We start from the raw sequence: 13,085 nt of genomic DNA on the forward strand, positions 1-13,085 counted from the left end.
AAACATTGACTTCAATTCATTTTTATTTAGCATTTAGCTGATATTATATACAAAGACTCTCCAGTTGATTCCATATCCTGATCCTATATGCCTATATTCTGTTTTACTCCCACGGGTACCAAAGCCATAAATGATAGTGTGGGAAATATGAATAATTGACTATGGTCAAAACTGAAGCTCCTTAACACGATAATGATACCTTGTGGTTATAATGACACGTCTATGAAACTGCCACTTAGACATTACTTCAAATCCATGTTATCGTTCTGAACTATCATTTCTTTGTTTAGGAAATCCTCAAATAGCAGTTTACTGCATGCATCGGGAAAAAACACAAAGCTATAACAAAAGACAATAGCTGACTGACATTTCTAGTACAAATAGGTAACCATGGTGTGTTTTGAAAAAAAAAACCCAATCCTGCATTTACACAAATTTAAGCAGTTTAGTAAAAACGTATTGAATGTTTTATATATAAAAAAAGTGCACATTCATGCAAAATTAAGAAATGACAATCTAACATAGTATACTAAAACATAGCTGCATAAACAGATACAAAAACAAGTTATTCTTTCCAACAGAAACTGAATGTTATTCATATTTAGGTATATGAATTATGCAGAATTTGGATACAGCAGATTTCATTTCTCTGGTCTCGTTGGGTCTCCAATAACTGAGAAGCATCCAGCACAGTAACGGGCCGGTTTCTTTGTGTTAGCAGAATTCGCTCTTTTCAGACGGAATCCAAGACTGCTGACCCTCACGTCCTATGAACATCAGCACAGATGTAATATTCGACATATATGAACAAATAGGTCTGATTGTATCACATCACAAACACACTTCTCACCTGTGAGTTTCCTAGTGTTACACTTTCTGACGGCTGTGGATCTGATGGTTGGACCAGTAGAGGTGTCTGTATGATGAACAACAAATGCATTGCATCAGTTTTTGCTATTCTTTTCAATATAACCAGTTTGAATGATATTCCCATTTAATAAAAAGATTCTTATACCTTCTGAAGTGGCTCCATGGGAAAAGCAGCTGAGAAGTTCAGCATTGAGATGAGCAGCAACACCAGCAGGGCTCTTTGCATGTTCCCAGTCATCCTTCACTCTCATACTAACAGTGAACAGGCACACGTCTGTTCAATTAAAACACCACTCAAAGGGTGTGACCCAAAGTTGTTGTGCGTCACAGGGAAAATTACAGCACAGGGCGGCATTGTGTCCATAAAATCAATGTTTATTTAAGACATTTAGGAATTACGTGAAAAATTATATTTTAGTCCCACACAAAAGATCTGTTAATGCCGTTCCTTCAGGTTAAATGGGAATGTTTTTAAAAGATATCAGGGCGACCGACTCGATATTTGTCCCTGTTGAGCTCTCCCATCTCATACGGAGGTAGCTGAGGAATGTATTCAAACACATACAGAAAAATGTGATCTAATATATATATATATATATATATATATATATATATATATATATATATATATATATATATATATACACACATATATATACACATATATTACATTTCTGTAAAACGTAAACTTGATTCTCAATTAAGTGACTACAATGTGCAATGCTATAAAAAGAATGATTACAGCTAATAATAAATTAAACATAGAAATACTGCATCACAATTGGAAGTTAATACAAAATAAAACAAAATAAAATCAGCAGAGAAATGCAGTATTGGTAATATGAGAAAGAAAATATAAACCGTGTTAAAAATTCACAGTCAGTAATCCTAATTTCAGATGGGTTATTTGAAATTAAAAGCACAAGGTTAAAAATGTATAGTCATAAACCATAATTTGGACATTTTTTGCACAAAGCACAAGGGAGCGTTCTATTTATAGGCTATCTCCAACACTTATACTTCAACATAGTAAATAATCCTGAAAGCACATATCTGACAAGTTAATCGTCAGTTAATGTCAATTTCACTCTCCCTCATTTTGGTATGTGTACTGATTCTCAAGACAATGGATTAGATGGGCACATCACAGCCCATCCATCCAGTATACAGAGCTGGTGATCGGCAATCCCAAAATCAAAAATAAATGCACATTAAAACCGGACACCAAAAAAAAAAGTAAGAATTCAAGTCAATAAAGTGGTGAAATCAAAACACAGTCCCATGTAAAGTGGAAAGTCATGGCACATCTTTGTGCAGACACATCTTGCTCACATTAAATTTCCATCATGTTCTGCCAAACAGCAACATTCATTATGAGCAATATCCCAAATAACATACGGTTAGTACTTCTAAGTAAGAAGAATTCTTGATAAAACAGAATTAAAAACAGCTTTATCCTCATTAATCATACCCACTTGATTATACTCTTTCTCCCAATTATGGCATGGGTTAACAGTGGTTAACTTTCACCTGTCTAGAAATCTAAATTGGCTTCCAGTTTAGAGGAATAAAAATGACAAATTTATATGTGTACGTGATGATATTACCTAACAACTGATGCTTAAAAGGGCCCACAACACACGCTATCTGTTAACAGTGCAAAAGTGCGTTTTTTAGCAGAAGTGCGGCCCAGTTGTTGTCAATGTCTTTGAACGTACGTATGAATTCTACATTTGGTCGTCAAAAGAACAGAACAGGATTATGTCACCATTAAAGGTGTACTGGCATATCTGCTTTAGGCTTTTCTTAGAATAAAAGCCTGAATAATGGTACCTCTGATGCAAACATGTGAACCAAGGATCATGAGTGCATTTTGTTAGATTATTCAGTACAAAAACCTTTCGTTCTTTTTTTTTTTTAAATAATCAAAATCCTTTTGGGCTGAGGGAGATGTGGCGTTAAGTTGGCTGTAAGGGTATACAGCCTACCCCTACCCCACCCTCGTGGCAAACCATCGGTGTCATAAGCGTCCAGCGGTTCGTTTCTGGGTCGTACATTTCCAAAGAGCTGAGATTGGACTGTCCATCATAACCTCCCACTGCATAGAGTCGACCGCAGTTGGCTACTAGAGAAATGCGGCTGCGTCGAGTGTTCATGGCCACTAGGTGGCTCCACTGATCTGTTATTGAGCTGTACACCTCTGCTCCACTAAGGAACGCAGAGCCATCATAACCTCCTGCCACATACAGATTGCTGCCCACGGCTGCAGCACCGTGCCGACAGCGCTTGTTTATCATGGGAGCAACAGGGTGCCATAATGCTGTATGCTGGTTATAGTACTCCACCTAGCGGCAGAGACATGAAACAAGGAACATTCACAACTTTACATATTGTAGTATTTTGTAACTTATATCCTGCCAATTGAATTATGATGTTCACTTACTGTGTTAAAGATCTGTAGACCATCATGACCGCCTGAAACGTATATTCTGCCTTCAAACACAGTAACACCAGCAGCACTGCGGCTTGCACTCATTTCTGTAACTATTGTCCATCTGGTAACAGAAGACACGCACACACAAAATCAGACACATTCTGATTTCGAAAAACCACAGCAAAAACTTTGCTATTGAACACGTCTTTACATTAAATATGAATATATTAACAAATTAAATTACGAAAATAAACATCCTTGTAATAAGTAACCACTGCTTCAAGTAATTAAATAATCAGCCAATAATTTCAAATTATCAGCCAATCATAAAATGAACACAAATTATAACTAATAGAACAAATTATATTAATGCTATTTTAAAAATAAAATATTAATATATTAACAAATTATTATAAACCATGACATATAATAAGTAAAAAACATTATACTGTAATAATTACTTGGAAAAACAAAAAATATATAAAACACAGAATAAATATAAACAACATCATTATTGATGATATAATAGACAGTAGCAAGTCTTTCTTTCTTTCTTTCTTTCATTTATGTAGCACTGCTAAATAACCGAAGTTGACCAAAGTGCTTTACATAAAAATAAAAAGATAAAAGATAAAACATACATCTCACAAATCTCACATCACAGACACCACATTGAGATTTCCTGTTATAAGCGGTTAATGATAAATGTGCCTTGAGCAAGTTCCTGAATACTGATAAAGATTTAGCAGATCTAATAGAAAAAGGCAGTTCATTCCATAATCTCTGTCCCATAACTGCGAAAGCATGATCACCTTCACTTAAAGTCTATTAGGCTGTACTTACACTTTCTATCATAAAGCAAAAAAAAATGCTCAAATACTGAACAGTGCATGAACACCTTAAATATGTTCAGCCAAGATTAAATAAACATTAGATTTCAATAACATTCATAACGCTGTTGCACCAACTACAGGCTAGACGGTGGTAAAGACTTAAAATTACAATTATTACAATGATGACTTTTATTTATTTTTATTATTAGTCTCTTTTGCAATATAATATAACATATATATACTATTACATAATGTAATGTATTTTAATTGAATTATTAAATAATGTTTAACATTAAATAATAAATAATTAAAACATTAAACATTTTTGTATACTCTTTTTGATCCAAATATTATTGCCACATAATTATATGTATTTTAAAGGCTTCTTAGTTTGTTTTTTCAACAAAATATTTTCCATTACTTAAAATGCTGATTACTTGATTTACAAATTAATCAAGTGACAGCCCTACATTGATCCAATTTTCTAAACATTATCTAAAGAATGTATGACTCACCTGTCAGTCTCTGGGGAATAGCACTCGACTGAATTTAGAGAGGACTTGCCATCATATCCACCACAGACATATATATGGCCATCGACAACAACTGTTCCCATCGCACTAATGCAGAAAGAAGAGATGATAGACCAAAAGCATCAGATATGCATACATACATACATAACATGTACCTAAAATTCTTGGTTTAAATCCAGCTTCAAAATAGCTTTTCAAATTATATATATTAAATATATTTCCCCTCACAATTTCACGATTTCTTACCTGCGTTGGGTATTCATGCTAGCAACTTTGGTCCACGTGTCAGTTTCTGGGTTGTAAACTTCCACAGTTCTAAGCCGTGATTGACCGTCGTAACCACCAATGGCATAAAGCAGCCCATTCACAACAGCAACACCCACTCGACTGCGGGCTGTGCTCATAGGTTGGCATCGCTCCCAACAGTTTCCAATGGGATCAAATACCTCCACGACATTTAATGAGTCACCTGTGCATGAAACGTTGACTCATTAACAAAAACTGACACTTGACAGTAACTAGCACATGAGTTTTCTAAAAGGACAGTGTGAAGAAGGAGGTACCAGCACTGTTGAGGCCCCCGACCGCATAGATTAAACCTGCGATGGATGTGCAACATCTCTGTCGGGTCTTGTAGGCTGGGAGGTGCGGCCGTCGCTCCGGCATCAGATGGTAATCTTTTGCCTCATCAACAAGGTCCCTGTTAGAGTAAAGGTCAAATGCATATTCACGCATGGATACTTTTGGAAACGCACAAACAATTCCCCAAATAATTAATCCCTACATCCTTTCAAAAGTATTACTAAAAAACTGTTACATAGTCTAAGCCATCAGCCACCTAATAATAATAATAATTTACATTACATACAACCATAAAGTCACCACGAAATCAAAACTGATCTTTTTTTAATGGAATATGAAAGTATTTATTATAAATGATTTATCTATGCAAATTCTTTTTTTACTTCATGTGCCCACATATTCTTTAATCAAAATAGCTCTTAATCAAAATTAATCTATTCTCTGATGACATGTTGTTTTTAGTGCAAGGGCAAGACAACCTGTCACTCACATGAGATCATAATAGAAAACAACAATGATCCAATCAATTGACCAAAACAAAGTCCCGCGCAACATTTTTAGCGCAATTTTCCACCGGACAAAATTGCGATTGTTAACTCATGATTTCTGTTCTGTCTGTGCGCACCAATCTTGCACTTCTATCTACTCCTCAACCAGACCACCTAAAGACTTCGGGTTTTCGGCATTATGTTAAGGAAGGTCTAATCTCGGGAATGCACAAAAAAAATCCAGGAAATTTTTTTGGATTTCCTGGAAATTCCAGAAAAAATCCCGTTTTTTGCAAATTTCTCGGCAACCATAATAGCTATCGAGTTGAAACAAATTGCAATCGATAGCTTCTAAAATTTACAATAATATTAGAAAAAAAGATTTGATCAAAACTCTTTCCTTTATGCTTCAAAAATTGAATTTTGAGTGTTGTGATCCCATGACGTGAGAAAATTGCGCTAAAACACTCTGACACACTGAGTTTTTATTACTTGTTTCTTGTTCGAGAAGCTGTTTCACTCAGTTATACAGTACATCACAATAGGCATGAAAAGATTATCACAACTACCGTTTCATGCTGACTTGAAGTACAAAGGTACTTTTAGATATTGTATTGAAAATGTATTTACTGTAGATTTGGATCTGCAAAAATCGCATAATGTCTTAGTTTGGATTCGAAACAGTGTGTTTTTGCCAAAAGGTCCATTTATGGGGCATAAGTTATCTGAAAGAAACGTGCCTGCATTTGTGGCAGCAGCGTACAAGCTCATCTTGTTGGACTCGGTCAGCAAGGAACTGAGGTCGACATAGAGGCAGTCGGGTTTTAGACAGTAACTCCGGTAACCGTGGCTCACGATCTTCACGTGCATGTCGCACCCAAGCAAGCACGGCCTCAAACACCTACAAACAACAAAAAATATCAGATTTTCTCTAATTTTATAGTCTCTCATTAAAGAAAACACCACAAACTATGAAACAATGAAAATGTGTGATTTACATCCATCATTCAGTATCATCCTGTTCTTGTCACTTTATGTTAGTCATTAGAATCTGACCTGCTCCTCTGCTTGGACATTGAGCTCATCGCAGCCCACGAGCTCAAACACCTCCTCCGGCCGAAGGGCCAGGAACTCCTCGGACAGAGATACCTCCACAAAATGCTGGTGAACGAAGATGTTGGCTGCATCGTAAAGTGTGGTGCACATCATAGTCTCTGCGAACTGCCGTACACCAAGGCAATTCTTTGGATGCAACCTGTTAATTAGGAGCAAGTCTAGAATGATCGGTATGTGAAATTAATCACTTTCATATCTCCTTTTTATAATCTTTATAACTCCATAACCTGAGAGAGGCCTGTCACAGTTATCACTTAAAGGTGCTCTAAGCGATGTTGGGTGACGTCACTTCTTGTTGACGTTCGAAGTATTGTCAAATAATGTTTTTAACGTTTTTTTAAAGAAGTCTCTTATGCTCACCAAGGCTGTATTTATTTGAACAGAATCCAATAAAACAGTAATGTTGTGAAATATTTGAACAATTTAAAATAACTTTTTTATTTTAATATATTTAATGCAATTTAAAGCATCCTTGGTGAATAAAAGTATTAATTTCTTTAAAATCTTACTGACTCTAAACCTTTGAACCAGTAGCTAGTTATTACAATATCTATATCAGTAACACTTTACAATAAGGTCTCATTTGGTAACATTAAAGTCGATAGGCTAGTTCACCCAAAAATGAAAATTATTTATTTCATAATTTACTCAACCTCAAGTTATTCCAAACCTGTATGTATTTATTTGCTCTGCTGAACAAAAAAATATCTATTTTGAAGAATGTCAGTTGCTGGGCCCCATTGACCTCCATATTATTTAAATGGGATCCATTAATTGTTTGCTTACTCACATCTTTAAAATATCTTATTTTGTGTTCAGCAGAAGAAATAAATGCATACAGGTTTGGAACAACTTGAGGGTGAGTAAATGACAGAATTTTCATTTTTGGGTGAACTATCCCTTTAAATGTAGCCTATTGACTAACATGAACTAACAATGAGCAAAGCATTTGTTACAGTATTTATTTATCTTTTTTAATGTTAGTTAATAAAATAACAGTTGTTCATTGTTTGTTCATGTTAGTTCACAGTGCATTAATTAATGTTAGCAAATAAACAATTTTATTTAAATAATGTATTAGTAAATGTTGAAATGAACATTAAGATTAATAACTGCTGTAGAAGTATTGTTCATTCTTAGTTCATGTTAACTAAAGAAGTTAACTAATGAAACCTTATTGTAAAGTGTTACCTCTATATCTATATTATATGTCATGAAGTAATCATAATAGTTTAAGCGGTACCTCTGCTGTAGAAAAGAGCAGCAGGCATCTTTGACATTTTGAAGCTGCAGGAAACTGGCCCCTATCAGGAGGGCCTGGACGTTCTGTTGGTCTATGGCTATGTGTCCATTGTAGGCAAAGTTTATTAGGGCTTCAAGTGCACTGTTTAGAGGCAAATCAGAGATGAAAATATTAGCATACACTTACAAACAAAAAAAGACCATGTCTAGAGATCCTGATTGATTTTGTATCTTCACCTGGGATCCATGCCCTGCATGACGATCTCATCCTGTTTGCATTCCACCATGTCATTGGTAAACATGGCATGGAAGTACGGAATAGAAGCAGCAAGGACTATTCTGTGAGCACTGAATTTGTGCTCTCCTACCTGCATACACAGACGGGTGAACAAATCCTGATCAGAAATCATCTCATACACATAATACATAAAATGTCCTGGTTCAGTGTTAACGTGACATTCACTGCCAAATGAAAAATCAGAAACATTATTATCCCTCCACCCAAATGATCACAAAGTATAACCATTCTCAAGGGCAAAAATTAACAGACAAGTGAAATTTTAATGAATGAAGCAGCAAATGTGAAAAAAAAAGAACATTCAGGCATTAAGAAAACCTGCTATACTTAAAGTATACCATAATCCTTAGCATGATCTGTAGTATGTACTATAAGCCAGCTGTCAGTCAGCAAAGACGTGCGTACAGCAGGTCAGGTGAAAGGGATAAATAGGATTATTGCTCTCTGCGACCCACATAAAGGGCTGATGATGCAACAGGTAAAGCACAGCAGCAGATCAGAGACTGTTTCATTAGCTGATGCTTCTACTAATGGTGCTTTATACAGCAACATAATAATATATATAGGCTACACATCACTCAAAAATAAGGAGGCATCAGCAAACCACCTCTTTTTTTCTTTTTGGTATAGAGAATGTAAGAAACGTGCACTATTTTTCATTGTTTACATTTTAACACACTTTCATATTAATATCTCAATATTTACTTTTTAACGCTTATGTCTCTATGTTGTATCTCTCTTTTCTTCTTTTGATCTGCAAAAACAACATTTCTGTTCCTGCAATTACTGTTGCATGCTTTATTGAGATGCTTTTAATAAATTAACCTTAACTTGACTTAGTAGGCTGAATTTTGCATATTATAATGAATCTGAAGCAGTGGTTCTCAAATAGCAGTCTTGGACCCACTAGGGGGTCTCAGCACACTTCCAATGGGGCCTCAAAAATGTTTAAAACTAGCGTTTAAAATAAACTTTAAACTAAAACAGCAATTATTAACAGCATTATTCTTAAAATTAAATGATTATCATTATTCATAAAACTTTTTTTAATTCATTAATTCTCAACAAAGTTCATTCACTAAAAAAGTAATGAATATTTCAATTGAATATAATTTTTTTCAAGTTATGTCAAGATGTACAGCATTTTATTGCATTGAAATTGTTCTTTGGGAGGGGGGAAATAGTTTAAAAATTAACTAGATAGATACAAAGGAAATAGCTAGAAACTGTTGTTTAGAATAAGTTCACGATATAGCCTATTGGATATCCAGCTCTCACATGTGTTCATATTAAACTCAGCTTGATAATATAGTTAAACATTAAACATGAGGAAATGAAAACTTCTTAACAGACCATGGAAGGCGAGTTCACTACCCAAGCCGTTTATAATTTCTCTAAAGGTTGAAATAAAAATAGCAATAAATAATAGCAGGATGTGCTGTTTCTCTTCCGTGCTTTAGTAAGTTAGTTTATTATACAGCTGATGAGGATATTAGCTATACACGCTAACAAATAACACTGGAATACATCGCCTTCAAAATGTACACAAAACATAGACAGATCAATTTCAAGAGATGTATGCAATGAGACACATTAGCAAACGACCTGACATGATTAAAAATTACAGCAGTTCCTTCTGTTAACAGTGTCTGTACTTCACTAGCCTCTACCATGCTGACAGCCCAGTGCTAGCTACTTGGTTAGCATTTCACTAGCAAATTAACCCTAACAAAGAAAAGCACAGTACTTTTAGGGTAACATCACACAGTTTCCCTTGTCGTCGGATCTCCTCCATCACTGCATATCCACGAGCGGGCAAATCGGCGACAGAAAAATGCATCAAATCTTCTAATTCTTCAAAAATCGTGTCACCCATCGTCATTGATGGACTGGAGACGACACTTTTTGTCCAAACCGAGACGCCGTAGATCGAGCTCTTTTAACTGAGTGCCCTCCACTGGTGGTGTCAGTTTTAGTTCCTTATCATGCAGGGGTCATATACTGCTCACATCAGATTTATGTGGATGTACTCATGGATGTACTGGACTGGTCTTATTCATGTGATTCACACACGTCATGGCTTAGGTTGAGTTCAGCTCACGTGACAGTATTGCACAGCTGTTGATGACTCTCTATGAGACCAGACTAGAGTTCTTCACAGTAAACGGTTGATACTAATATACAGAGCTATTTATGTCATATCAAGATATTTCATCCTTTTTCTCTTGCTAGTATAAAGCAACGGACAGATCCAGAGTTAAAAGAAGTTTAGACTGTTGAAGTTTGAAATGGAGGGTTTTGTAGTCACACAAGTAACTTAACCTACATATCCGATTCTTGCAGTTGTAGGCTTGTAGCTTATCACAATCCACATTTTTGTATTTTTTATTAAATAAAATCATCAGTTCATTTCATGTTGTTGATATACTGTATCTGTCTTTCTTTGCTTTCTGCTGATTATATCTGCCAACACTCATTCTTGAGACATGTCAAACTTTGACTTCAAACTTTACCTGCAATTATATTTTAAAATAGCAACATTTTCATTTTTTGTTGTTGAATTTAAGATGATCAATAGAATGTTCTTAACACAAATGTGCCATTTCATGTGATTTTCTCAATATGTATTCTTCAGTAAAATTATTACTTTAGTAGAATGTTTAGTAGAATGATTCATTCTTATAGGCCTAAATTATGCTGTCAGGTTGTCATGCTTTTGCTAACTTTTGGGAGGGAAAACGCCTCCTGGAAAATCTTCTGTAAGCAGGAATGGACTACAGGACACTCGTCCTTTTGTGTCAAAGCAATGCAGAAGTTACAGGCACAGAAAGCTGGTTGTGGTAAAATCTACAATTGCAAAAAACATTTTTATTATACATATATATTATTTATTTATTTTTAAACCAAAAAAGAGCTTAACAATGACAAAAGTGTATATATATACATCATTTTTTATTACACATGTGTTTGCCTTTCATAAAAAGCAACATTACATTCACAATATGTAAAAAAAGTAAACTTTAAAAGGATGCAAGAAATAAAAAATGTTGTGCAGTTGCTATTGTTTACAAGAATTCATAGCACAGAATTGATAAATACTAAATAATACTTTTAACTTATCTACTAATTAATATTTTGAAACACTGTTAATTACCCTGTACCTGTGATCGGTCCGTGTTGTGTATGTCAAATAAAATCAGTCATAATCAATAAATGTTATTTCTTATGTTTTTTTTGTATCATTACTTATTTATTTATCCCTATTAATTAGTTTCAAATACAGTTTCGGAATGTTAGTTACATATAAAAACACTTGTTATTCATTATTAAGTGTTGTATTTAATGGAAACGTATATTTTTTTATAACTCCAATTGTGTTCGGCTGAAAGAAGACAGTCAGATACATCTAGGATTGAATAATGGGATCATTTTCATTTTTGGTTCTCACCTCCCTCTGAGTTACTGTGCATACAGGGTTGGTTGGAGTTTGAGGTCTCTAGATGAGCTGGGGGAAGACCGGTCCAGCTGATGTATGTCTACTGTTCATTACATACATAGCCTGACCAGAGCCCGTCTACGGAGAGCCTGCCCACTCCCTATTAAGTCCAATTGTACCGAATTTTGGTTGTAGTTCCACCAGAGCTCCACTGGGGGCGATCGCCCATGAGTGCAGAATGAATGGGAGTCTATGGGGCTAAACGGCTAAATTTGTCTCTTTCACCCGATTGCCGTTGAGAAATCTCAGATTTGATAGTAGGTTTTGCAAGTTCAACATGGGTTATAGGTCGAAAGTTGAATGAACGAGTACTTATGTCCTTTCGATTTCTCACAGGTTGAGTTGTTGTTGCCCATAACACGCTAGCATTCTACAAATGAACGCTGATTGGTCAGTGAAGCACTGATTACGGCCAGAGATACCGCTTGATGGCATCGTGGCATCCGAAGCGGGACCAGAAACAAACAAAACAAAAACTCTTCTAGCACGTGTGTTTACCTGTGTCAGCTGTGTTGTCGATGCCTCGAGAGAAAAGAAAGTGTAGAGCGCGAAAGCACCAAAGTGACTGAAGGATTGCCGTAAATCAGTATCTCTGGTCGTACGATGTGTATGACGTCATTGACACTTTAAAAGACTTTTTAAAGCAAATAAGTGACTCTAAAAAATCTAACACCCAGCAATGTGTAATTTCTTTGCATCTCCTTTAGAATACAATATTCAAATGACTAGACAAAAAATTATATCCTGAGAAAAGTGGATTTTGATGGGTATACTGCCATAGACCTCCATTCATTCTGCTCTCGTCCTGTGAGCGCCCTCATATGGAATCAAAGTGGAACTGCAACCATTTCAGAAGCCGGAAGTGTACTGAGAGTGAAACTTCTCGCCTTATTAGACATTCTCTGGTTCGCTTCTGTACTCAGTCTGAGATAGCGACCGTTTTCCCCGTTTTCCTCCGGCCTCAAAACAGCCGGCCAATCAACGAACAGAGGGCGGGCTGAGAGCCGTGATGTAGATGCTGATTGTACCGTGGATGCGTAGATTTACTTCACATAATCTGCAAAAGTCGTTCACAGCCATGTTCACTCCGGTATTTCGCTCGATGGTTTTGTTTTCGCATCATATATGTGTTTACAGTGGAAGTTAGATGCGGCTGAGCATGCGCATAACACACGCCATAACCAAACGTTATG

General features: G+C 35.7%; 1 protein-coding gene and 1 long non-coding RNA gene across 2 annotated transcripts; both read right to left on the minus strand.

The window, feature by feature from the left end:
• Nucleotides 1-7: 7 nt before the first annotated feature.
• Nucleotides 8-1,314, minus strand: LOC311291806. The gene is made up of 3 exons (XR_014627613.1): nt 1,016-1,314; nt 851-916; nt 8-767 (listed from the first exon to the last, which is right to left on the minus strand). It is a non-coding gene; the product is annotated as an uncharacterized lncRNA (long non-coding RNA).
• Nucleotides 1,315-1,838: 524 nt separating this feature from the next.
• On the minus strand, nt 1,839-10,454 carry klhl18 (kelch-like family member 18). The gene is made up of 10 exons (XM_084411058.1): nt 10,144-10,454; nt 8,336-8,466; nt 8,100-8,240; nt 6,797-6,995; nt 6,481-6,641; nt 5,234-5,370; nt 4,917-5,139; nt 4,653-4,757; nt 3,314-3,425; nt 1,839-3,215 (listed from the first exon to the last, which is right to left on the minus strand). Exons 1-10 carry the CDS (start codon nt 10,276-10,278, stop codon nt 2,829-2,831), a joined length of 1,731 nt encoding a protein of 576 aa, XP_084267184.1. The 5' UTR covers nt 10,279-10,454; the 3' UTR covers nt 1,839-2,828.
• Between the last annotated feature and the right edge of the window lie 2,631 nt (nt 10,455-13,085).

This window comes from Rutilus rutilus (genome assembly GCF_951802725.1).
Source record: "Rutilus rutilus genome assembly, chromosome: 6".
In the NCBI taxonomy this organism is placed as follows: Eukaryota; Metazoa; Chordata; class Actinopteri; order Cypriniformes; family Leuciscidae; genus Rutilus; species Rutilus rutilus.

Excerpts from the sequence above, each read along its gene's own strand:
- klhl18 (XM_084411058.1), bottom strand. The coding sequence starts at position 10,278 with ATGACGATGGGTGACACGATTTTTGAAGAATTAGAAGATTTGATGCAT. Across the intron at positions 6,996-8,099 it reads TGCTCTTTTCTACAGCAGAG|GTTGCATCCAAAGAATTGCC; the intron begins GTACCGCTTAAA and ends CCTAATTAACAG. Across the intron at positions 5,140-5,233 it reads CGGGGGCCTCAACAGTGCTG|GTGACTCATTAAATGTCGTG; the intron begins GTACCTCCTTCT and ends TTTCATGCACAG.